This window comes from Uloborus diversus, chromosome 6 (assembly GCF_026930045.1).
Source record: "Uloborus diversus isolate 005 chromosome 6, Udiv.v.3.1, whole genome shotgun sequence".
NCBI classification, from domain to species: Eukaryota; Metazoa; Arthropoda; class Arachnida; order Araneae; family Uloboridae; genus Uloborus; species Uloborus diversus.
The window spans coordinates 44,687,757-44,714,394 of record NC_072736.1 but is presented as its reverse complement, the minus strand read 5'-3'; the positions used below and the strand labels follow the sequence as shown (position 1 = coordinate 44,714,394).

Below are 26,638 nucleotides of genomic sequence, written 5' to 3'. Positions count from 1 at the left end.
AGACACAGAAGCAATCTTAGGAAGTTCATCCTGTGGTTAATAAGTAAGATTCAATACTTTGACGTTGAAGAAAAAAGATGCACAAATATGCGGCAGTGTATAATCACAAATCATTAATTTTACTTTTTTTTTTTTTTTGAACAGATAATTGGCGGAAAATGCGTAGGGAATTAGAGTACTTAATTTTGTAAAGCAAAAAAAAAAAAAAAAAAAAATTTTTTTTCTTCATAAATTTTCCCTAATTTTTTGTTATTTTTTTTCAAAATTCCCTGATATTTCCCTGAATTTTCCCTGATTAATAAAGTTCCCTGACTTTTCCCTGATCTGTCGCCACCCTGTACATACTTTTAAAACTTTTGAAAATCAACATGAAACTGAGAGAGAAGATGTGAAGAGCTGACACATGAGTAAGCAATTACTGTAGCATGAATAATAAATTTTACAAAAAAAATCACCAAAATTTAACAGCATAAACCGAAAGAACAAAATAAAATATTTGGAGCTAAACATTCAAAGGATTTGGAAAAAAAACATTCAGTAAAAAATCTCAAAATGGAAAGATTACTTACTGTTTCGATTTTTTTCTAAATACAAGTTGGGGCTGTACATAATCACTGGCTGATGCATTGCACCCTTATTTTCATCTACAAATGAGCTACAAGAGTAAAATTAAATGGTAAATATGAGTTACCAAATGAAACTCTTTATTTACATAAAAATAATACAATTTAAAATTCCTCTCAAAAATATGAAAAGCTTATTCATGAATTAAAATCTATGTAGTTGCACTTAGATATGAAAACCCCAATCTTTAATCAATATTTATGTAGCTGCATTGAGAAAATATAAAATGACAATGATAGTGATTATTTAGTGACTGAAAATTTCAATTTTTACACAAAATTCTCAAGAACTCATGTTTTTCTTTACACAAGATTTGTCTTGACACAAGATTTGTGATGTGTTACACAAAATTTGTGATGATGCTGGGGCAGTGTTTCTAAACAAAACACACTGTAGACCAAAAAATAAACAAATAACCACCTCTTACAAAATTAATGATCACAAAATAGAACCTTGGTTTGCTATAAATACTTTACAGGGATGAAGATACTATCAAAAATGTTCTGTTTACCTACCCCCCCCCCCCACCCACTATTCTAAAGGACAATGAATTAAAACTATGAATTAATATAGTTTTGTAGGGGTAAAATAATTTGGAGGAAGTTTAGTATCTTAGTAACGGCAAGCTTTAGCTCTCCTATTCTTCTTTTCCCAGGCGGGGTAAAAGTTGCAAAAATTTTCAAAACAGAATTTTTTAAAAAGAGGGATGTGTCCCTAAATGCATTTCAAAGAAAATATACGGATTGAATATAGAACTTTATACTTAAACTTTCTTATACGGAATGTTAAACAACAGATAATATACAAGAATTAAGATGATTGTTTTGGAAGTAAGATAATAGCACAATATTTCACTTTATTTAGTAATTATTAATTTTTCCTTATTAGGGTAATGCTGCAATCTCATTAGTAGGTACACATTTATTAAAAACGCTTCTTTATCTGAACTTTTCCCAGATTTCCAACATTAACTCAAATACTTATTACTTTTTAAGCTATATCTTGTTCTGTCTCACTTTTTTTTTCTTTCAAAGATTGAAATCTGTCAAAATAAGGATTTAATGATTATTAATTTTTGCATTGCAATCTTTTTCATAATTTTCTTCCCATAGCATAAAAAATGGTCAATTCTCAAAACTGGATGAAATAGGTATGAAAAAATATAAGTGCACACTAGAGAAAACTATTCAAGAGTTTAAAATGGAAAACTTAAACATTTCTTGAGAATGAAAAACTATCCACTTCAATAAATACATGCAAAAACTAATATTAAGAAATATTATAAGGAAAAAAAATGACATTACTTTATGCTTGAAGCAGGTGATATACCAGGCAATGACAAAAAACTGAGTAACTGTTTAGGCACTGGTTTTCGTTTTAAAAGATCCTGAAAATTTTACATTCAATATGTTAAAGAGCATAACTATTTTTAAAGCAAGCCTAGCATTTAATACACAAAATTGACAAGCACGGGATAGTTTAAATCAGTGGTGCCCAACCTACGACCCGTTCAGCTGATCCACGTGAACGGTTGTTTTGTGCAACGTTAAAAATCGAAAAGCACATTTGTGACAACGTTACAATTTCGGAATCAAATATTCAAACACTGGTTTCTGAAAAACATGTGTCCAGTAAAATACATGAGCAAATATATACAAAGGGAGGATATTTAAAGGAGGGATCAGATAATTTCTCCATGGTTTAGCAGGATATTTTCCCCATGGACACTGATTTCAATGCAGATTAGAATTATTAAAATTTGACATTTTTAATACCTTATTCATTAATTGCTGGAGAAGAAATGTTTTTATATTTTTGTGAAGAAAAAAGTACTAAAAACAAGTAAGTTCTAATTTCTAGGGGGGGGGGCTTGAGCACCCCCCCCCTACGGGCATCCATTTCTAAAATAAGTAATTTTTCACAACTATTATTGGTTTGTAATTTTCTTTCCTTTTTCATATTTTCTCATGTTATTTAGAAAAGAATGAGATATTTTGAAATTTCTGACCGTGTTCTGGCCAGGTTGGGCACCACTGGTTTAAATAAACAAATTAGCTGCAATACAAGATTTTAGGATTTGAACACAAAGTTGTGAAAATTCATTTTATGGAAAATATTAGGTATTTAGTAACATTTAAGCAAAACCTATATATAAATCATTATGACAGTGAATGTACAACGTAGATTACTCCGCTGCACTGTAGGACTGACTGCCAGTCTTACCACATGGATATCTGGTTTTAAAGTTCCTTTTAGTTACATTGCATGTTAACATATTTTTAACACCGCTTCAAAATAACAAATCAAACTTTTTTTACACATTTCTTTAAAAACATATTATTATTGAATAATATTATTATTCACATTTATCTTAGCAATAAGTCATAATTGTAATTAGACTTGCTTGATGTACAAAAAAAAAGAAAAAAAAAAGCAGAAAAAAATAAGTTTGTTATAAAGTAAAATACATTTTCTTGTTTCCAGTTTTGTAATGTCATTAAACAAAATTTAGCTTTGAAATTCTTTTTATTAAGAACAATACACATGTAAAAATTTTCTAACATACAATTAATAAACTTATACTTAAACAATTAACATAAAATTTTATTTAAATCCCAGAAAATAAAGTTACATCTTCTTTAAAAGTGCAAATTAAACAAATTAATAAATTTATAATTCAATATGTAATTTAAAATGTTACACAAGTTCACTTTTTTTAAAACAAATTTCTTAAACTTATACTAAAAAAATCAACTTAATATTCCAATATGTTCCAATAAATACAGGTATGTGTTCTAAAAAGATGTGAAATAACATCTTAAATATATTACTAAGAAGCTAAACATTTCCTTTTTTAAAACAAATTAGTAAACTCATACTTAAATAACCAACTTACAAATTTTCTTTGATTAAAAAAAAAAAAAAAAGACAGTCTTAAAAGGTTCAAATTAACACCTAAATATATTATTAGTTATGCTAAACAAGTTCACTTTTTTTAAAACAGATTATTGAACTTATACCTTGATAATCGTCTTGAAACTTCACTTTGAATTCAAAAAATAAAGACAAACATTCTTAAAAGAAACAAATTAACCTTAAATATAAATTCCAAAAAATACAGGCACATAGTTTTTTTTAATGATAATTAATATGTTAAATATATTATCAAGAGTTAAGCAAAACACAATTACTTTTTTAAAACAAATTAACTTAAACAGTCAACTTTTATTTTAATTCCAGAAAACAAAGTTACATTCTTTTAAAGGTACAAATTAACATCTTAAATTGTCATTCAGACTTTAGCTAAGCACTTTCACTTTATAAAAAACAAATTAACAAATGAAAATGTATACTTAAATGATCAACTTAAACTATTCCTTTTTTAAGTCTTAAAAATAGAGGCACACATTCTTAAAAGAAGCAAATTAACAACTTAAATATATCATTACAATTTATGCCAAACAAGTCCTCTTTTTTAAAAACAAATTAATGCACTTATACCCTAATAACCATCTTAAAATTTTACTTTAATTCCAAAAAATAAAGATATACATTCCTAAAAGAAGAAAATTAACACCTTAAACGTATCTACAGGTACATAGTCTTAAAAGATGCAAAATAACACCCTCATAAACATAATAGGGCTCGACCGATGGCATTTTTTGGCCGATGGGCCGATGCCGATTGTTGGCCGATTGTTTTCCTCCAAATGGCCGATGGCCAAAAAAAATCAAACAGAAATAAATTGATAAGATTTTCAGGGATTTAAAGGATCATTGATTCATTTCACTTTACTCCCTTTCTACAAATAAAGAATTGTAATCACAAAAAAAAAATCAGATTTCGACCTAAATTTCTATTTTACGATTACCCGATCTATACTTCACAAGTTTGTTCGCCACATCTGCACATGCATATGTACCTAAGAACATATAGATGACTGAAATATCCATTTTGAAAGCCTCCTCAGCTAATTATCGCAAATTCTCTTGTGATGTCGTCATGCGCGTAAAATTGCGTCACTCAAAAACGTTATGAAATAGTAAATGGAAAACTCGTACGTACGTAGTATGATTTAAAAGTTCGAGAACAAGTTGTATAAAACCGAGGACAAGTTGTTTGGGGGGGGGGGCACCCACTGATTTTGGAGTAACTCACACTTCGGCCCCTCATTTTTACTTCTTTTTACAAAAAAAAAAGGAAGTATTGTATTCGCGAAAAAATTTCACTAAAAAATCAGCCTTAATTTCCATTTTGCTCACCGCTAAATGAATGTTTTTTTTTTTTTTTTTTGAACCTGACCACACGCGGATAAGTGCCTAAGAACGTATAGAACCCGAAATATCCATTTTGACAATCCCCAAGTTAATTACAACGAATTTTCTCGTGACGTCTGTATGTATGTATGTATATGCGTATGTATATCGCATAACTCAAGAACGGGATGTCCTAGAAAGTTGAAATGTGGTACCTAAGCTCCGGGTGGGGTCTAGTTGTACACCTCCCCTTTTGGTTGCAATCGGGTGTTTTTAGAGGGGGCTTTTGCCCCTTTTTTGGGGGGGGGGGGGAGATCATTGTTAATTTCGATGCAAACTCAAGTGGTGTTATAATTTGGCGGACACTTGACAATAATTTGCCAGTCTTTTGGTCGCCAAGTTTTGTTACGAACTTGGCGACAAATTTGGTGATTTAAAAAATATATTTATTATTTTTTTTAATCTGGTTTCAATTTGGCTACTGTTGGTGACATTTAGAGAGTTAACTATTGAATCACATTAAAATTGCCAATAATGGGGAAATAATATTAAGTTGGGGTAAAAAGAAGTCGTGATGCACACTTTAGCTCGTTTTAGTACAGAACCGTTACCACCAACAAATCGGAAGAGTTTCTGAATCTACTTCAGCACTTCCGAAGAAAAAATTCAAGTCCCTTTGATTTCCGAATTATGTCACTATTCAAAACGTCTTTAATCAATTTCTTACATTAATGCTCTAATGTCTTCCTAAACAATAGATAAAGTTTGAAAAAAAAATCTCTAATTTTATGAATGGTATTAGTTTTAAACTACTCAGAAGTACAACTAGAGTTTAATTTCAGAAATTGAGGGAGTGGGAGGAGGGGCACGCAAGTGTTCTCGGAAATAAAAAAAAACAGTCATAAACATTGAGCAGAAAAACCCTTTCAAAACTTGCATCCGAGTTTGTTTTGACCTGCAGTGGCGGATATAAAATATAGCAAATGTTGCAATTGCGTGAAAGGCCTCATAACCACAGGGACACCGTAGGAGTTACAAAAATGCTTCTGATAGATGTTTTACAACTTCAATAATAGAGAAATAGGGCCCCAAAATGTATTTCGACGGGCCCCAAACTTATAGTTCCGCCGAAGCGATACAGAAAAGACTGCATTACTGTGATTCATATTACAAATATCGAAAAATTAAAAATTACCATCGGTTCAACGGGAATCTAATAAAATGACACAAAAACCGGTTTCGCCATCTCATTTTTGTTTCCATGGTCTCTAAATCGGTAATATATCACCAAATGATCGTCAGTCTGAGACGCTATATTAGTTTTGCATTGAAATAAGTAATTAATAGCCACGAAAAATGAGTAAACAGGCTTTTCAGAACACGCGATTGAAAACAAAAAGGGAAGTGCACAACTGGAACGTACGCACACCCCACATGCGAAAATTTATCCTTCTAAAGCAGAGGTTCCCAACCGGTGGTTCGCGAACCCCCAGGGGTTCGCGAGGTGCAGGAAGGGGGTTCGCGAAAATTTCGGTGCAATGGCGGATTTTTCCTAGTTTGGTAAAAAAATTATAAAATATTCAATTTGCACACATAGTTACTAAATTTTTTTTTTAATTTGAAAACGCGCCAGACTCTTCTATTAAGCTCAAAAAAAAAAAATCTTTCAGCGGTTTTATAATCTTGGTTAAAAAGAAATTTTCTCATTCTTTTTTTCGATAGACAACAAAAAGAGATATCCTTCCTTCTTTGTTGCGAGGCGCCATGCAGAAACGTTGTATTAAGCTGTGGCGGGGATCACGATGACCTTAAAAAGGCGCCATCGCGTGGAGTCAATCAAACAATATACATAATATACATATGTCGAAAAAAATAAAGAATTCTCAAACAATGCATCATAGGGGTATTATTTCTAATCTGGTGGAAATATAACTCGGTAATTTCCGTCGAATTTAGTCATCGAATAGCAGACATGACAGCAAAAGGCTCCAAACTTAAAGTTTATTACTGGATTTTACCCATCTGTTCGTTTTCAAAAATATATAACATCAGCATGCTCATAGTTCTGGGGAAATAGTTGTTAACAGACGTATTTAGAGATACTTTAGAGATGTTTGAAAACAAGTGATTTTGTTTGCAATTGGTTTTGCTACGTGAACTTGCTACTCTGTTTGTGAAGTTATAATCGTGTTGGTAATTTTTATGATTTAATAACTTTCTGCTGTTATGGATCAATGGTTGAAAACTGGTAGTTTGGTTGAGCGACAAATGGACAAGCAGTCAATCGATCAACCCTCAACATCAGCAGTAACTTTTGAATCAACACAGGATATTGAAATAGATAGCTGTAATGAACTGCCGCCTCCCCCGACTAAACAGAAAAGTGAACTAGGGAAGAAAAAAGGAAAAAAGCGAAAATATGACAGTGACTATTTACAAATGGGCTTTTATTTTACTGGAGAAGAGTCTGAACCTAGACCGCTTTGTCTTCTCTGCAACGAAGTTCTAGCGAACAGCAGTTTGAAACCGTCACTTCTGAGAAGACACCTCGAAACAAAGCATACGACACACAAGGACAAACCTATCGAATATTTTAAAAGAAAATTGGAATATAATAAAAAGTGTAGCGTCTCTACGTTCCTGTTAGAATCCAACGAAGATAGTAGAATGGCCCTTGAAGCTTCATATCGAGTCAGTTATAGAATTGCAAGATCTGGACAGCCACATACAATTGCAGAAAATTTAATTGGACCGTGTGCTAAAGATATTGCTAAGTGTATGCTGGGAGAAAAGTCAGCAAAAAAAATTGACCTGGTTCCGCTATCAAACAACACAGTATCACGCAGAATTACTGATTTGGCAAGTAATGTGGAGAAAGAACTTGTGAATAGAATAAAAGAGAATAATTTTGCGATCCAACTTGATGAGTCGACTGCTGTAGCAAACGCTGCAATATTACTTGTCTATGTTTGGTATATTTTTAATGATACAATTAAAGAAGATGTACTATTTGCAAAACCTTTGAAAACCAACACAACTGGAGAAGCAATTTTCGAACTGGTCAACAGTTACTTTGAAGAAAATGGAATAGATTGGTCTTTGTGTGTGGGTGTGTGCACGGATGGTGCAAAATCAATGACAGGAAAATTTGTTGGCTTTGTGGTGCGAGTAAAGAAGATCAACGAGAAAATTGAATGGACTCATTGCTGCATTCATAGACAAGCATTAGCATGTAAGCGTATTCCCGCAGAATTATCCGCTACTTTGAATGATGCGGTAAAAATTGTAAATTTCTTAAAATCACGTGCCACAAACTGCCGTCTATTTCACGCGCTTTGTGAGGAATTGAGAAGCCTTCATGTTACTTTACTTCTTCACACAGAAGTTAGATGGCTTTCCCGTGGCAAAATTTTGACACGCTTATTTGAATTGAAGTCAGAAGTCCAAGCATTTTTTGTTGATCATCCATTTCACTTGTCCACTTGCATATTCGATCCTCTTTGGATGCAAAGGCTTGCATATTTAGCTGACATCTTTTCAAAATTAAATGAATTAAATCTATCCTTGCAAGGTGCAGTTGTTAATATTTTCGTTGTATATGATAAAATTGAAACTATGGTAAAAAATTGAATTTCTGGATCCAATGCCTGGAAATGGGTGAGTTTTCTTGTTTCACTTCTCTTAGTAGTTTTTTATCAGAAAACGCAATGAAACTTGATGAAAGCGTTAAAAGAAATGTATGTGAACATCTGCAACATCTTGAACTAACTTTTGACGAGTATTTTTCTAATAGGCGTAACGTCCCTCTCTCAAACAACTGGATACGCAATCCTTTTGAAGGAAATCCATGCTTAGAGAACACCCTGACATTACCTGAAAAGGAAATGCTCATCGAGTTATCCTGTGATAATTCATTGAAAACTACCTTTAAAGAGCTCTCGTTAATTGACTTCTGGCTCAGTGTAAGAATTGACTATACCGTTTTGTCCAAAAAAGCAATTCGAATTTTATTACCATTTTGTACAACATATCTGTGCGAGAAATTATTTTCCTCCTATACTTATCTCAAAGATAAACACCGAAGCAGATTGAATGCAGAGCCTGATTTAAGACTCAAACTGTCAGACATTGAACCAGACTTTCAATTTCTTTGTTCCGTCAAACAGCCACAAATATCGCATTAAGGATTTTTTCCCCAATTTAAAGTATGCTTAAAAAAAATAGTTGGCTTATAAAACTTCTTGTTTATAATTTTTCTTGTAGATGTAGTTTTAACTTTTTATTAATGTTTGCACTTAATGATATTTTACAATTATATTTTTGTTTATTGCAATCAAATGCTGCAAAAAATGGAAAGCAAACATATTGTTTTTTTAATGTTTCTTACATGTTACTAATTTCAACATCAGGGGGTTCGCGAACTTTTTTGCCTGTTCAAAGGGGTTCGCAAAGAGAAAAAGGTTGGGAACCGCTGTTCTACAGCTTACCATTTTTGAGTTATAACTTATGAGAGATACATACATACATCCAGCTGCATGAAACAAAGCAATAATTAACTTGTTTGGTACCTAAGAATGCAGTATTAAAAACTCTTTCAAGGGTGACTGATAGGGGTGTCATACAGAAATTTAAGTAAACAATTTTGTATGGAAACAGTAACTCCCTTTACTTTGTATTAAAAAGTAAAACAGCAAAGGTCCTTTTTTTTTCCCAAAAAAATCGGCCAATTCCATCGGCTTTCCGATGTTTTATAAGGCCGATGGGCCGATGTTTCCTGCAAGTTAGCATCGGCCGCCGATGGCTAAATTGTTGAACCATCGGCGCCGATGCATCGGTCGAGTCCTAAAACATAATAGCCAATGATCGAGTAACTCTCCTGACGTCATTAACAATGAAACTCGCATCAAGGCATGATATTTTGATAATGTGTTTTGGTAATATTTAAAATGCAGGGAAAGGCTTTATTGTGACAAGGCTGAACTGGATCTGGTAACTTAACTGTTCTACTGGTAAGACTGTCATTTCAGAGGAATGAAATAATGAAAAAGTGGTCAACAATGAACACTATTTACTGGAGTTTAGGGTTCATCCACTGGAATTAGGGTTGAAACTTAAAACCATCAAAAAACCAACAAACAGGCAACTACTTTATTCAAATGTAGAAGCAATTTTCACCATGGGTGAAAGTTTGGTTATGTGTTCAAGATAGAAAATATTTTCAGCTGTCCCCCCCCCCCCCCCCCCCCCGTCTGCATGTAGGGCTTAAGAAAAAATTTGTGCATAAATGTTGTAGATTTTAACAATGGCAGTTTTGGAATCTGTGTTTGATTTAAATTTTAAGCCTTTAAATTGTAATATTTAAGGGTTTTGACATAATGCCAAAAATCTAAAATCTGGCAATAAGGAGGGGGAGGGGTCTGGAGGCTCTCCCCCAGAATTTTTTTTTAAATTGAAGTCTAAAAAATGCTAAGGTAGGTCATTTTGGTAAAGTTCATGAACTGGCACCATTCCCCCACACAGTCTTCATTTGAAAAAGAATTCTTTTATAAGATAGCAGGTGGTGAAATTAGCAATAAAAAATCGCATCAGTGAAGTATATGTATATTTTAAACAAGGTACCCTTTGCAATATTCATTAATTTAAAAAAAAAAAGAAATAGGGGAACTGAATCCTAACCAAGGCAGGGTTCCTGAATCACATCCCTCTTAAGGCACTCAAATATAGCCTTAAGTGGTGCTTTAAATATTTCAGAATCAAAAATTTTTTGGAAGAAAACTCCCAAACCCCTTCTTCTGAGTTCACCACAAATGACCTAAATTTCAATTTTTAAGGCTTCAGTTCCTAAATTGTTTTGTAGGAATAGTACCCCCTCTTACCTATAAACACGACTTATGACTGCCTGAAAATTTTAATACTTTAATTTTGGAAACTTTTTGAAAGAATCTTCCTACACCCTTCCCCTTTAAGTCATCCAAAGATAGCCAGTCTTCTATAATATAAACGAATGCGCAAACGGCGTTTGCAGAAAATGTTTGGCTCTGTAGAAATTTTTTCCAAACTGCTAATGTTAAAAAAAAAAATAAGGGAATTTTTTTAAAACATCCCAGTTTATTTCTGTTGAAGCCTTTCTCTAAAAGCCTTTAAAAACACATATGTGATAAAAATAATAGTTTTGACAGTTTTCTAGAGTTAGTGAAAAATAAGCACAAACTACATGTTATAGTAAAAAAAATGATTTAAAGCACTTTTTTTTTTAACTCTTTCATATTTGAATATAAATTTAATTCTTTATTCAAGGGTGAGTTAGGCAAAATAATTAGTTGAATAAAAATTTCCAGTCAGGGTTTGTGCTTGCAGAAAGCTTTTCATTTTATTTAAGTCTGAAGATAGCCCAAAACAAAGCTCTTAAAATTTCAGAAACGAAAATATTTCAGGCTGGGGTGAGGAATACCTCTTCCCCCCTCTCATTGTGTTTACTAAGCGCAGTGTAAGTTTTTGTTTAAGATTTATTTTTCTATTGAGAAAGCAACTCCCTTCCACACATCGCCATAGACAACCCAAAGTTTTTTAAGACTTCACTTTCGGAAACGTTTCGAGAAAGACCCTTGAATTCCCTAACTCTTAACTCACTCAAAAATAGCCAAAATAGCAGTTCAATATTTCAGCATGGAGAAATTTTCGGAGAGAGAGACCTCCCCCCCCCCCCTTCCGAACTCCTTCAAATAAGTTCATTAAATTTGACTTAAATTTGCGGTTTCCCCTTTTCATCACCGAAGATTTAAGAATTTAAATTCTAAAACTTATTGAGTGAAAGCCTTCGAATTCCTTCTTCTTAAGTCTTCCGAAGATTACCTAAAGCTGAGTTCTGAATACTTCAGCTTTGAATATTTTTTGGGAAAGGGGAACCCCGAACCTTGAGAGGTCTAAAGTTGAGCTTTTAAAACTCCAGTTTTGGAATTTCGCCTAAAGCAAAGGTAGAAGCGACCAGCTTGTCACATATAGGACATTTTCCACAAAAAATATAGGACAAATATAGGACACATTATATGAATAATTTTGCTATGAAAAAAGAAATACATATCATATATTATTTAGTTATTCTTATCAATGATTTTGTTTAAAAAAAATTTCAAACAAAATTATAACTTACATCTGAAATGATTTTCCTGTAGTTGAAAGAAATATTTTTGAAAAAGTGTACTTTACAGACTAAATAACTAAACAAAATTTGAACAAAGATAAATTTTTATTTTTTCTTGACCCAAGTACTAATTCCACTGCTCTTTGATTTTATATCTAAACTGAACCCTTTACCACTTGCATTAAAACAAAGAGCTGGAGAAGGATCCTTCTGACATTTTTCAGAGTTTTCTTTATGCTTGAATGTTTTAGCATGCTGCCTCAATTGCGAAAAATCCACGATTGCTTATGGGCACTGAACAGTTGCAAAAATGGCAAAAAGAGGTAAAATCATCTTTTCCTTTAGTGCACCATGCACCAAAATTTGTACAATTAATGTCCTCCTGATTCAACCACTCCACACGAAATTTTGTTGAGCAATGCAATTTTGCCATTATAATTCCACTTATTACCACAAACTACGTTTTAACATCATAAGGAACTAACATTCCACAATCCCAAAATTCCACAAAAAAGATTGCAAAAAGAAGATTACAACATTTCGATCAGAAAATGCACTGAACACAACACATACCAATATACCAACGAAAACCATGATGGAAAACAAAACAAATGGCTGTTGCCCTCCCTCCCCCCAAACGCAAAATTCTAAAACCAACTTCAGATTTAGTTCTCGAAACTCCACCCACTATAGAGTGACGTCACATTGCTGTAGCCAATGAGTGAAGATGCCTGTTGTAGGATTCAGTCAGTGGAGTTTTCCATTTTAAAATTCGTTTGGGCACACATTTTCAACGAAAAATCCGATGTCAGAAAGTTTATTTACTGTTCCTTTTAAAAGATATATTGGGTAAAAAACGGGAATATAGGAAATATAAGACATTTTTGAAAAATATAGGAAATATAGGACGATTTTGATGCTTTTTTTGAAAATATAGGAAATATAGGATATATAGGACTACTTCGACCTCTGCTAAAGAGAAACCCCTCCCTCCCATTTGACATTGCCAAAGACAGCCTAAAAGTTTTAAGACTTCAATTACAAACACTTTTCAGGAGAGGGTCCCAAATGCCCTTTCAGTTAAGTCATTTAAGTATAGCCTCAAATAGTTTTTAATGCATCAGCTACAAAACATTTTCATGCTAGAACACCAAAACCATCTCTCATAAATTCACCAAAGATTGCCTAAATTAGCATTTTTAAGACTCCAACTTTCAATTTTTTTTAAACCTCCCCTTCCCCACTTTTACATCATTAAAGACAGCATAAAACTTTTTGACTTTAAAATTTTTAAGAGTTTGCATAGGAGAAATATCAAACCACTCCTGGCTTCAAAAATGGCTTTCAATTCAAATTTTTGATATTTTATACTGGAACCCTTGAGTAACCCCCCCCCCCCCCCCTCTCAGATTGCCCAAAATATAAACGTTTTAAGACCTCAGTATCGTGGGTTAACTTGCGGACTGATTACCCTCTTTGCAAGAGCAGCGTTTTTTCGCAAACTCGTGCTGCCGTTATTTTTCTCCTTTCCTTTCTCTCTCTCCCCCCCTCCTATATTTCCATTCTAGCGAATGTTAGATTCAATGACATTGGAATTTAGTGATTCTTCAAGTCTTTGTCAAAAGTGCAGGAACGGTTGCCCATCGGCGTTTCTAACCAGCTTGAAATTTCCCCATCAATTGTTTGCAAATTCCCATTTTCATTAAAATCTTCAAAATCCCTGATAGTTTCCGTTTTACCTGGTATGTGAACACCCTTTGCTGTGGCGAAAACATTTCATCTTGTGAGCAATCACTCTGAATCAGTGATTCAGATTCAACTCTTAAGACATTTTAAGAGCGTACATAATTTTCATTCATACAAATACAAAATACAAAAATGACGACCAGCAACAGGCTCTGGGCCCAGCTAAGCTGGTCCTAGTCAATTTACAATCCCCAGTGAAGATCAATGGCCCTCTTAAAACTATCTACTCCCTTGCTCATTACCACCTCTTCCGGTAAGCTGTCTCGACCTCTGTCTCGGAAATTTTGTCCAAGACAGAAATCCGTCCTTGAGACGAAAGGTTTTGCACCCATAATAGCAATGTGCATTTCTACAAATATTAATAAATGTCACAACAAAATGTTTCAATTATTTTCAATATTTTCAAAAATATAATTGTAACATTATATTAGTTGGTCAACATGCTTATGTTATGTGCCCATAACTAACTGTTAACGCCAGTAAATTTAGGTTCAGTCATTATCATGAAGGGAGGGGAAAAATAAATAAATGGTGGCCTTTTTGAAAACTTTGGTTTTTCTTACATTTTCACTGGGAAAGGATGTTGCAACTTTTAAATACTCAAAATCATTCACATTCAGTTTTTAGATATTGAAAACAATGCATCTTTTAGATTTATGTTTCTCCAATGCCCATTAATCATGAATAACATTAGAATTTTGCTGTAATTGAGCAGCAATCTTTTAACAATCTATTTTTGGTAGATGATTTTATTTATTATTATTTTCCTAACAAACCACAATACAAAGCATATTCAGAAACAATACAAAGTTATATATTTGTATGAAAATGATTTTGTATGGCATCCATCGGCTTGTCAAAAAGTGTATTAACAAGATAACGTATTATAAGTGGAATACATGATTTTATATATATTGCCTGCTTTGTTTAATATTCAAGTGTATACTACTGACAGATTATATGTCATGCAAATTATACTTTTGAAAACTCAGTAACTTGCCCATGCTAATTTTTTAAAGAAAATAGCATTTTGGGGTACAAAGCTGTACGTATTCACAATATTTCAAAGGTTAGATCATTCAATCAATTAGAACCATTTGTTTGAAACTGAAACAATACGGTTAAAAAAAATTTTATGGCTAAATGGTAATGAAACAAATTAATATTTTTTTGAACAAAGTATTTAACTGTAATTCGTATTAAAAATAGAACATACTTGTAAGTAGCTTTCTAAACCTTTACGTCTTTGTTCTAGAACTTTTGGATTTAAATTACGAACCTTTTTTGGTGGAAAATCTGGAGCAATTAAAATATGCTTCAACTAAAACAAAAACAAAAAGAAAATGTAAATTAGACATTATTTTACAGAAATACTTGATTTTAATGAAAAATATTTGGTAATTCTGCATTATTGCAGTATCAAGATTCAACTATATTCCTAAATCAGGGGTGGCCAACCCTTTTAAAAAAGAGTGGTACTATCTGAAGAAAAAAAGATGTGTAGGTTAGACTGACCAGTGAATGAACACCACCCAGGCTATGTTTGGAAACACTTCCCCAGTCTCACCGCACAGTTGGTCAGGTTGCAGTTATGACAACACTGGAAATTTTCTGGTGAGCCCGGTGGAACAGCTGTGATTCCGAACACTTGTGGTTACAGCGTGGTAGCTCTTCTTCAGCAGCAGACAACACTCCAATCACAGAGAGTGTAAAACTTGAAACATGATCGGATTGCCCAAACAATACCACATAAACTCGTTAACCACATCGAGACCCCGGTGGGAGCGGTAGCAACCAGGATGACCGTTAAAGAGCAACTGCAAGCATTTCCGAACGCTGGTCGGTGGCACCAAAAACCAGCTGACTGCGTTTCCAAACACTTGCAGAGGCACCGGTTCGACCGCGGCAAGTTTCCGAAAGTAGCCCCAGTGAATGAACACCTTGCACTTTTTCTGAAAAAAAAAAATTTAACTTATTTTCTTAGATGAATTTGTCGTAGTAACTCCCTTCTACCAACCTCCAGAAAGAAAACAGCTACCAAATGCTGTGTTTGTGCAGTGGTTGGCGTGTTCATTTACTGGGTTGAGACACTTTTTTCAGTTCAACCCCCCAAAAAGCTTAGATGAAGAAAGATAAAAATTCTCACATTTTTTTGAAAAATAACTACGTACATTTAATATGTTTTTACTGTCATGTGGTGTATGCTACACATTTTTACGATACTATAAATTTTTGAAAATGTGTTTAACTGTTCATTCACCAGTCAGTCTACCCTATGCCACTCTCAATTTTTCGAACTTCTGAAAACTTTTAGAAAGTTAAAAACATTGGAATTCTTTTCCTCTACAAGCTCACTTCTTCTGTATTGAAAAAGACGTTCCTTCTTACACTGAAACACATGTATGCAGTAATCTGCAAGTTTTGTTTAATAAAATGTTATTTTAAACTGTACATATTATAATGGTTGAACTAGCAAAACATATAACACACATGACTTAACTCTGCTTAAAGGATCAATTTTATGATACTAAAATACATTTTATAAAAAGTTAGCACTTATAAACTGATATGACTGATTAATTTAAAAAAATTGCAGATTTCAACTGCTCTGAAAAACATAGTCAATGAAAAAAAATACAAATTATTTTCTCATACATTCTACCTATCCAACATCAGTCTTAACAGAAACATAGAAAAGCAAAATGTTTACAATTACAACAATTTAATGTGTTTTGTTTCACTGCTTTAACAACAGTCGAAGTTTTTGAAAAAGACAAAAAGAAGTGAGTAGTATGGTAAAGACATTGACTGACATTGCTAATGAAATTTTACTAAACATACCTGCTTATGCAGAGAATGAAAGGCACGATATCTACGTTCAATAGTATGGCACTTTCCTGAAGAATATACTTCAATTTGGAAAACCTAATTTTCAAAAGATTACATTTAGAATTATTTCAATTAAGTATTAAAATTATGAAATGTTATTGACAAGAGTATTAGATAAAGAGCTTTGAAACCATTAATAAATCAAGATACATTTCACCAACGAGAATTACACAAAATATTATTTTGCAAAAACAAAAATATGTTTATTTCTTCTGGTAGGATGCTATTGCAGAAATGTGAAAAAGAGGGAACCACCAGAAACAAAAAACAAGGAGATGCACAAATGCATATACCATCATATGAAGATCCAGGAATAAGTTCGTTATAGCTAATGGTTCATTATATCCAAATTCTATGGGGGAAAAAATCTATAGTGCATGTGGAAATAGTTATTGTGAAGAGTCCTATCCCCCTGAATAGTCCCCCCCCCCCCATTTTAGTAGAGCCTTTTGCCAGTGGTGTAGGCAGGATTTCATTTTGGAGAGGTTCCAATCAGTGGTGAAGTCAGGAAGTTATTTCGGGGGGGGGGGGGGGGGCTAAGGAAATTCGACAAATTGATATGAAGATCTTCTTAAAAATAAGCAAAGTATATTTTAGAAATGAAAATTTTATTTAACTGTTATCAATGACAAGTAATAACTTTGGAAGAATTTGAACTTAAAACAAGCAGCAAAATTTAATGCAAAACTAGCTGCGTCGACCGACTTCGCACGGTCCACCTCGAAAATAAAAGTTATGTCAAGTGACGCAAGTTTAACAATCAAGCAGGAAAAAAAATCAGTAAAATTTTGCTGCAGATTGCAAAAAATAACCAAAAAGTAAACATTTTAAATCCCCCGGTTACAGGAAGCCTTTAAAACAAAAGACAGAATATTGTTACAAATTCTGTAAATAGTAATTATTTTTGTGGTGAATTTGTTGTACTCTAGCTAAATTTGGTGTTATTTCATTATCTTTCATCTAAAATTACCTTAGTAACAGGGCTGGATTTAGGGGAGGGCAGGTGGGGCTACTGCCCCGAGGCCTCCACAACAAAGGGGCCCCCACGATAAGTTTTTTACAAAATATCCTAACTTTCACGGGTCAGCAAATTTTAAGTTTTTTTCTCCTTCAGGATGTATTTACTATTAAAGTGCTGATCGAAAATATTGGATCAAAATATTCAAATATATATCAAAGTATTGGCCATTTTCAAAAATATGATGATCTTTTCGAATCCTGATTAGGGGCCTCCACACTTCCAAATCTGAGCCTGCTTAGTAACGTAACCTGTATTTAGTTTCTTGTAATGTACATACAACCCCCTAAAATTCGACTGAAGTATATCCCCCTATTTCTGAAGGATAAGATTTGTGAATGGAATAAAAAAAATTATGAGAAATTTGTAGAACATTGTAGGATTTTCTAGATATTTCTTTACTTGATATAAAACGGCGGGCGTCTTGTGAATGGGGGAGTCAGTTAATTTGCTTTCTAACTGCAGAGTCTCGTTTTCAGTGTTCCGCTGGAAGTGTGTTTTAGCATTTGCGCTGTGTTTTTGCGTATTTTGATGTGAATACGTGTGTGACAGTTGAGTTTACGGTGTTAATTGATATTTGTTTAATTGTTATGGTTAATTTAGCAGTTGCTAATGATATTTCTTGTACATAGTTGTAAATAAATCTGCTGTGTTTTCTCAAGCATTGTATCGTCATTTAAAGAAAGTTTGAAGCCGCAATTGAACTCGTAACAATATTATTTGTGCATATTCGAGAAAAAAAAATGCCAAGAGATATTTCTTCTCGATGATTTTCTTCATGCTACAAATTTTAATAAAAGCATTATTAAGAAAAGTTGAGATGAAGCACTGAATAATAATTTGAATGGTGGAAAGCCTTCGAAAAATAAGGATTTTATTTTTAAATCTAAGAGTCATAATTAATAGTTTTTAACTGACATCTCCGCTCATTATTATCGGAGGATTATGTTAAATAGCCAAACATGAAGATGGGAAGATTACGAATCCATCGATACCTGGTTTGATGGTCAGTTCACTGGCATTCGGGAGAAGTAACTCGGACATATATACATTAGATACATAGGTACATACATTCAGTTTTTAATTATATAAGATACATTCCCCACTTCCACAGGAAGTCCATGCAGGGACAAAATACCAAGAAAATTGGAGGTAACTAGACAAAGGAGAAGTGCCTTTTGTTAGATTCTAAACAAGCATTTTCTCAGAATTTGCATCTACTTCAATTTCAATGATACAAGGGAAACCAATGTTTCGAAGACTGTCGAGAAATATTTTTCTCACACTAGGGAAAAATTGAGAATCATTGCAATAAAGCTCTACGCCCTACAGCCTCCACTCATTTCTTCTCCCTTCTTCCCCCACCAAATTTACTTCATCAATTTTCCCTTCAAATATATATATATATATATATATATATATATATATATATATATATATATATATTGTATGTTATATATAATACAAGAGAAATTTTTATGCATATTTTTTCATGTTTATTATTTTTACTTAAGTAAAATGCTTGTTTTCAACACAGTGCATTTTTTTTCTTCAATCATATATTTACACTTAGTCATTTCGGAGGTTGTCCGGACCCCCCCCCCCCCTCCCCTGGCTATGCCACTGCCTCTTGTACGTTTCTCTTTTGGGCCCGGCATAATTCCTTGGAAGGATCCAACTTTTTTTCTTGAGCAGCACAAAGTGCACAGCAATTTTTCTTAAATGTTAAAATTGCAAGAAAGGATTTTCTTGCAAATGCATAGTGCTGATTGATTGCTGCCATCTTCAATACATTTAATAATTTAGCACTTGAAAGAAAAAAAAATCTACTTATCTCAAATGGATCGCAAGAATAACAAGATGAGCCACTGTAAAAACAGGGATATTCTGGGAATTTTTTTTATGGGGTGATTTGTCAAGAATATAGTGTTTGAGATTAGTGAATCCCAGGGGTGCAGAAAATATTTTTAACTCCCACATTTCCCCCAATCTATGAAAATTTCACTAAAATTTTACGATATACTTTATGTTTCAGATCATTACTATAGGATTCATTTCTATTACTATAGGATTCATTCCTATTACTATAGGAAGAGATAATTTTGGGGGGAAAAAGCAATTGCATCTTATGAACTAATAGCTTGTAGAACTCAGTATATAAAATGTAAATTAAGTAAATACATGTAAGTTTTAATTAAAATCTCATATCTAATATTTGTTATTAAATGTAAATTATTATCCAATAAATAGTTGATGAAAATATAAAGAGTGGTGATGCAAAAGAAAATGCATTCAAAAGACGCTTGCAGGAAAAAAAATCGGGGGAAAAAAAAACAAATCTGAAAAAAATTTCCCACATGGTTCAAATTTTCCCCGCCCCTAGATCGCCGGATCGGACATATTCTGCACCCATGATGAATCCTTGGAGATAAATAGGGCCAAGCTGAACAAGTATTTTCCAGCCATTGATTCTTAGAATTGAGAAGTGGCGAAGAAAAACGATTTCATTTTATAACTAGTCGGGTGGGGGGGGGGGGGGTAAAGAGGATTGGGTTGCTTGAGATCTCATTTGTCCTACAGATAGAGTATAAGCATGAAAGAAAATTTTGACACAGCGTATAATGAATATTATCAATTTCAGTTCAAACTCCTCCTACAAGTTAAATACCTTAATGAAAAGAAAACTAGATGGAAATGAAATTTAAGTCACTATAAATGAATTCTAGTTTCTTTGCTGTTCACTATAGCATATAAAATAGCATTAGAAAAATGGGAGTTTGGATGGGAAGAGTAAAAAATTTCATTACAACTAAGTGTTCGTTCACTATAGCCCGGATTCATTAAAGCAAGGTTTGACTGCGCATATATATTAGGGTGGGCCGAAATAAGCCGAAAAATTTTTTTTTTCGAAATCAATTTTTGGATAGCGCGCAAAAGTTGCGTAGTGAGCTAGTTAGCACTCACAAAAAATTTCTTGGATATTAAAAAATATCTAGCCGGCGCTATTTGACACTGAAAAACCGAAAAAAAAGAGAAAAATGAATTTTTGTCGAAATTTTTTTAAAAAAACTAAATTCCAAATATTTTGCTGGAATGCACCGAAAATGTTATATAATGAGCCAGTTCGAGCCCATAAAATGTTTCATTGATTTTCATGAGCATTTAACCGCTCCTTTCCGACATCAAAAATTGGAGAAAAATGAAAAAATATTGAATTTCTTTAAAAACCAATGTGAAAATTATTTTTCAAAATTAAATCAGACTAATTAATTAAATAGTGCCATTAATCATAGTAATTATTATCACGCAATAGTATCATACATTTTCGAGAACTACATATATAGATAATAAAATTTTAAAAAAGAAATCTTCAAATTTGATTTTTAATACCTCATGCATAATGAATATTATTTTTTGGAATAATATTGTCCCTTATTATCAAAGATGGAAGTTCTTTCCTAGCTTGAAGTTTAGCACGAATGTATCCATGTCGTGCAGTTTCACCACGAACATTTATTGCAGCTTCGGTTATTAGTTTCACACAACGTTTCACAGCTTGCGTGTGACATTGAAATTTCTCGAAAGTAAACTCTGTAGAACGTTCTTTACACATTTCTTTCCATTTTTGGTCTTTTAGATGCATTGTAAGAAGTGGCTCTGTTACAACACAGTTTGTCCAATCAACTAAATCAACATAATCAATGGCTTCAAAATTGAGTTTAGAACGCTCAAAAAATCGCACACCATCCGAGCTCTTCGTCTTCTTATTTCTAGAGTTCAGAATGCGCCTAACAGTAAATTCCCGAATGTATTTTCTTGAGTCAAACAACATTCTCAACAGTAGCTGTTCAGGATGAGCGAAATATGCATTACTTGAGAGAACTTTGAAAATTATTTCCTTAACGTTGTCTGGAAACTGCCTTGAAAGAGAAATCATTTTCCAAAAATGTTGGGCGCGGGTACTGGCAGTTCGGTTTCATTTTTATTTCAAACCACATTGCAGCATAAACTAAAATTACATACTTTACAAGCATTGTAAGGTTTTCTGATGGAGGTGGAGTGCCTATATACAAGCGTAACAAACGGTTTGTAGTTGTCAGCCATCGCGCATGACTGACTGAATTTGCCTGGGCTACTGTCAGCCACGCTAGAAGGACAACTACCATCTTTTACGGCAAGACAGATTCTATACAAATATTATTGTTCAGTATTGTTGCAGTTCATTTTATAAAATTTGACCACCGGATTTTTTTCACAATCTCTAAGAAGTTGTTCGATAGCTCCAGAATATGAATGTCTTTGTGCAACCGTCCAATTCCAGTATAAGATGCCTCAGTGGTAACTCATTGTGGACATAGGACAATAGAGAGGACCCCTTTAATTGCTTAATTCCCAGCTGTAGAGGTGTAGAATTACAGCATTTCTTGTCGGGGGGGGTTTTGTCTCTTAAGTGGGTCATAAAGTCGAGAGGAAGAAATGGCTTGAGAAAAAGAAGAATCAATTCATTAATCAGTTTAAAGGACTTCAGAGGATTCACATTTTTTTAATACTCAAGGGCTCTATTTGTCAAATATATATAAAATAGTTATAAAATAATCTTAGGAATAATAGAAGTGGTTGAGCGCCGTTTATTATCCAGGAGAAACAATTGGAACCGAAGATTAAAAAATAAGCATCTTATGTAACTATTTTTTATTTGAGTGTGTGCATTTTTTAAAATTGGCGTACAAATGTCGCATAAAATTGATTGAATTTTCACTGTTTTTTCTAAGTAACGTATTGCGTAACATTTCAGTACTTACTTATTTCGAAACTATTTAATTTTTTTTTTCATTTTTCCAGTGTTTTTGAGTCTTAAAGGAGCGTAGCTAAATATTCTACGAAATGTATAAAAGTCTTTAAGGATATCAACTAATTCACTGACAGATACCTCTAATGTTTGCTGAAAATAGCTTCAAACTTTTATTTTCGACCCCCCCTTTTTTTTTTTTGAAAAAAGTGCATTTTTGCCCTTTTTTTCAGTTTTTCGAGGTCAAATAGCGCCGGCTAAATATTAAACAAATTTAGCGAAATTTTTTATGGGTAATAACAGGCCCATATAGCAACTTTTCCGCACTATCCAAAAAACAGATTTCCAAAAAAAGTTTTTTCGGCCCACCCTAATATATATAGTATATTTAATGTATTAAAGATTTTAAAAGGCGGAAAAATGTAGCTATGTAAACGAAATACCGTAGGCATCTAAACGAAATCAAGTTCACAAATAAACATAATATTATGAGCACAAATAAGCTGCTTCTTCATCAGTGGGTGGGAGCAGCATTAGGACATGGACATTTAGTGTATTAAATATACATTTCCTAATTTGTCCTTCTGGAGGTTTTTGAATAAGGCCCTATGCAGAAAAGATAAATAACTGAATTTCAGAAGATAAATGATAAAATTGTTACTTTCAAAAATATTTCTAACATCAAGCATATTTCACGCATTGTGTTTTTTAAATCAAAAATAAGCATCATGAAAAAAACGCTATTAGAATTTTAAAAATACCAGCATTTGAAAGTAGGAAATGTTAGACAGAGACACAAAATTTTGAAAATCAAAATAGTAAGCCCCCCCCCCCCCCCCACATCGTCTTTCCCTCCCACTTTCCATTTCATCTTTGTTTTATTTGCATTTATTTGAAAATTAATATTTTTAATGAAATTCTTTTTTTTTTTCACATTCAAAATGGATATTACTTGTTTGAAAAATGTCAAGCAGTATTTCCTCATCTTGGGGAAAAAAAAGAAAAAACAGCTTTATTAGAGGAAAAAAAATCTGCATCTTTGGGTACATTAGATTTTGTTTCTGAAATAAGTTGTATAATAAATAGTTAATATACACTAAATAATAATCACTTCTTTAATGCTGGCAATCCAAATCAAAAAGATTAAAAAACTAGGGAGAGCAAAAAAGTAATATTTTAAAACAAATATTAGATAAATAATAACAATTAAAATTGGATAACTCTTCAGATTATTTAGACTTATGCAGTCTAAAGGCTCCCAACGTTCTTCGGGGGGGGGGGGGGGCTCAAGCTGTATTGTCAGAGAGTCTGCATCTTTTTTCGGCCACTAGAGGGCGCCTGTGATGCAGGGAGTGTTTTTTGCTGCTAATTTGATAAGTGTTTTTTTACTATAATTTTTCATTATTACTGTCTAGTTTTAGGTTTTTTTACTTCACTTTATCATGTAATTTAGTTTTATTGTGTTTTGGGGGCTCATTTTTGCTGTTATTGTATTCTTGAAGTGTTTTTGCATTTTTTGGAGCTAAGCCTAACATGTGGTGATCTCCTGGTTACTGCTGTTTTTAGTATTTATTCTGTGTTTTTTTTTGCATTTTTATCTTACTGTTTTGCCTTTTGGAACATATTCACTGAGTAGAAATGGGTGTTATATGCATTATGAAAGAGGTAAAGAGTGGGAAGGGGGACAGGTGGATCTCTTGTGATTTATGTCATATGTTCTGCCTGTATAAGGGGGAAAATGAGTCTGTTTTTGAAGAGGATTATATTTGCACTAAATGTGCTGAACTCTCAGACTTGAGACTTAAGATGCTAGTTTTGGAAGCCCAGTTAGCATTAGGGTGTAAGCCAGTTGTAGAGGGTATAAATGTTCCAGAGATTCAGGGGGAAGTTTCAAATGAGGAGTTAGATTGGGAAACTAAGGGTGTAATTTTGGGGGGACTCTATGGTAAGGGAGGTGGGTAACACAGTTGGGAGAGTAAAGCGTAAGGTGGCTAGGTGTTGTTTACCAGGGGCTCGGGTAAAAGACGTTAATATGGTTGCTGAAAAGAAGGGAGTATTGAATAAGGAGGACATAGTTACTTTATGGGTGGGAACAAATGATGTAGGCCACAGTAAAAATGAGGAGTTTTCTAGGGAATGGGAATCCCTGTTGGATAAAGCAACCAGCTTTTCGACAAATGTCCAAGTGGTTGGTTTGCTTCCCAGGTATGGAGTGCATAGGAGCTGGCTAAATCAACGTGCGAGGTGTATGAACTTGCTACTGAAGTCAATTTGCGAAAAGCGCAGTATCAGGTTCATTGATGTATGGAGTCATTGTAAACGGGATTGGATTGCTAGGGATGGCCTGCATCTGAGCTCTACAGGGGTCAAAATGGTTAGTGGATTAATTTTAAGGGCTTTGGAGTCAAAAAACTAAATTGGAATGGGGGGCATGGTTCAAGCACCAGGTATCGAGAGAATGATATGTTTTTGGGTATTGCCAGAAATGGAAATATAGTGACAAACAAGAGTAGTAATGTTAACAATTGTAATTTAGGAAATTTCAGGGTGTTAAATAAAAGCAACTTAGGCATGCTTAAAGTTTTCTATACCAATGCTCGCAGTATTAGGAACAAGATGGATGAATTGAAAAGCATAGTTATGGATGAGAAGTTGGATGTTATCGGAATTACAGAGACATGGGCTACCGAATCTGATGCAGAGTTATTACATATTGCTGGGTATAATTTATTCAGACAGGATAGAGTAGGTAAAAGAGGTGGTGGGGTTTTATTTTATGTTAGAGACAATTTTATTTGCAATGAATTGGTCATAAATGATAAGCCTACTGATATTGATATGGTTTGGCTGGAGTTGATGAGCAGTAAGGGCATAAAGCTACGCTTTGGAAACATTTATAGGCCACCTAATTCAAACCAGGGACAAGATGAACAGATGTACCGTATTATTAGTGACATGTCCAGTAAGGGATCCGTTATCATAATGGGGGATTTCAATTTTCCGGGTATTGATTGGAATAATTTTTATCCTGGTAATGGCAAAGAAGAGGAATTTTTAAAAGTAATTGGTGACTGTTTCTTAGATCAAGTTGTAACTCAGGGAACTCGAGAGGAGGCCATTTTGGATCTAGTTTTTTGTGACATAGGTAGTTTTGTTCAGGGGTTGAGTGTAGGGGAGCATATTGGAGATAGTGATCATAACAGCATTAGGTTCCGGGTTAAATTTGAAGTGTGCAAAGATGATAATTTTAGGTTTGTGCCCAATTTCAGAAACACCGATTTTGTTGCACTTAGGCAGAGCTTGAAAGAGGTTTTTTCGTCAGGGTTGGAAAATAGCGACGTAGATCAGCAGTGGACGGAATTTAAGGATAAACTTGCTAAAACCGTTGGGGACTATGTTCCATTTAGGAGAAAAGGTGTTAGTACCAAAATTTGGCCCATGTGGTTCTCCAGGGAGACTAAAGAAGCTCTTAATTATAAGCAAGCCACTTTTCGTAAGTTTAAAGAAACTGGTCAGAGTGCGGAAAGGCTCCAGTATGGTAAGGCAAGGCGAAATTTTAAGTATTTGGTACGGATTCAGAAAAGGGAATTGGAGCAAAGGCTGGCAGATGACATTGATGGGAACCCTAAGAGGTTTTTTTGCTTACGCTAATTCTGGGAAAGCTCAAAACAGTCAAATTGGGCCTTTGGTTGATGAGCATGGAAATTTAATCCAAAACGATAGGGATATTGCAAATGTTCTAAATAACTTTTTTTCCAGTGTGTTTAACGATAACTGTATCTCAACAGTTGACACTAACAAGACACAAGCTATTATACAGCTTGAGGATTTTGTATTTTCCAGGGAGGAGGTTTTATTTCATTTGAAAAAGATTAAAGCAACTAAAGCTCCGGGACCAGATAATATTTATCCAAAAATTTTAGTTGAATGTGCAGAGGAATTAGTGGATGTTATTTTGAATATTTTCAATGCTTCTTATAACTCGGGGACGGTGCCAGAGGACTGGAAGCTGGCTAACATAATGCCACTCTTCAAGAAGGGGTCTAAAGGTATTGCTGGGAATTATAGACCTGTAAGTTTGACTTCGGTGATTTGTAAGATTTTCGAAACTTTGATCAAAATTAAGATCATGATGTTCTTAGAGACTAATAGTCTGTTGACTAGTTTGCAGTATG

At 33.6% G+C, this 26,638-nt stretch overlaps 1 protein-coding gene across 1 annotated transcript in view; it reads right to left on the bottom strand.

Annotated features, from left to right (window-relative positions):
• LOC129225231 (sorting nexin-24-like) overlaps positions 1-26,638 on the bottom strand; it is a 46,742-nt gene that overhangs the window by 13,807 nt on the left and 6,297 nt on the right. The window contains exons 3-6 of the mRNA XM_054859806.1: positions 16,609-16,692; positions 14,984-15,088; positions 1,929-2,011; positions 570-655 (exon numbers count right to left, since the gene is read on the bottom strand). Of these exons, the coding sequence (XP_054715781.1) occupies positions 570-655; positions 1,929-2,011; positions 14,984-15,088; positions 16,609-16,692 (358 nt within the window). The remainder of the gene's footprint in view (positions 1-569; positions 656-1,928; positions 2,012-14,983; positions 15,089-16,608; positions 16,693-26,638) is intronic.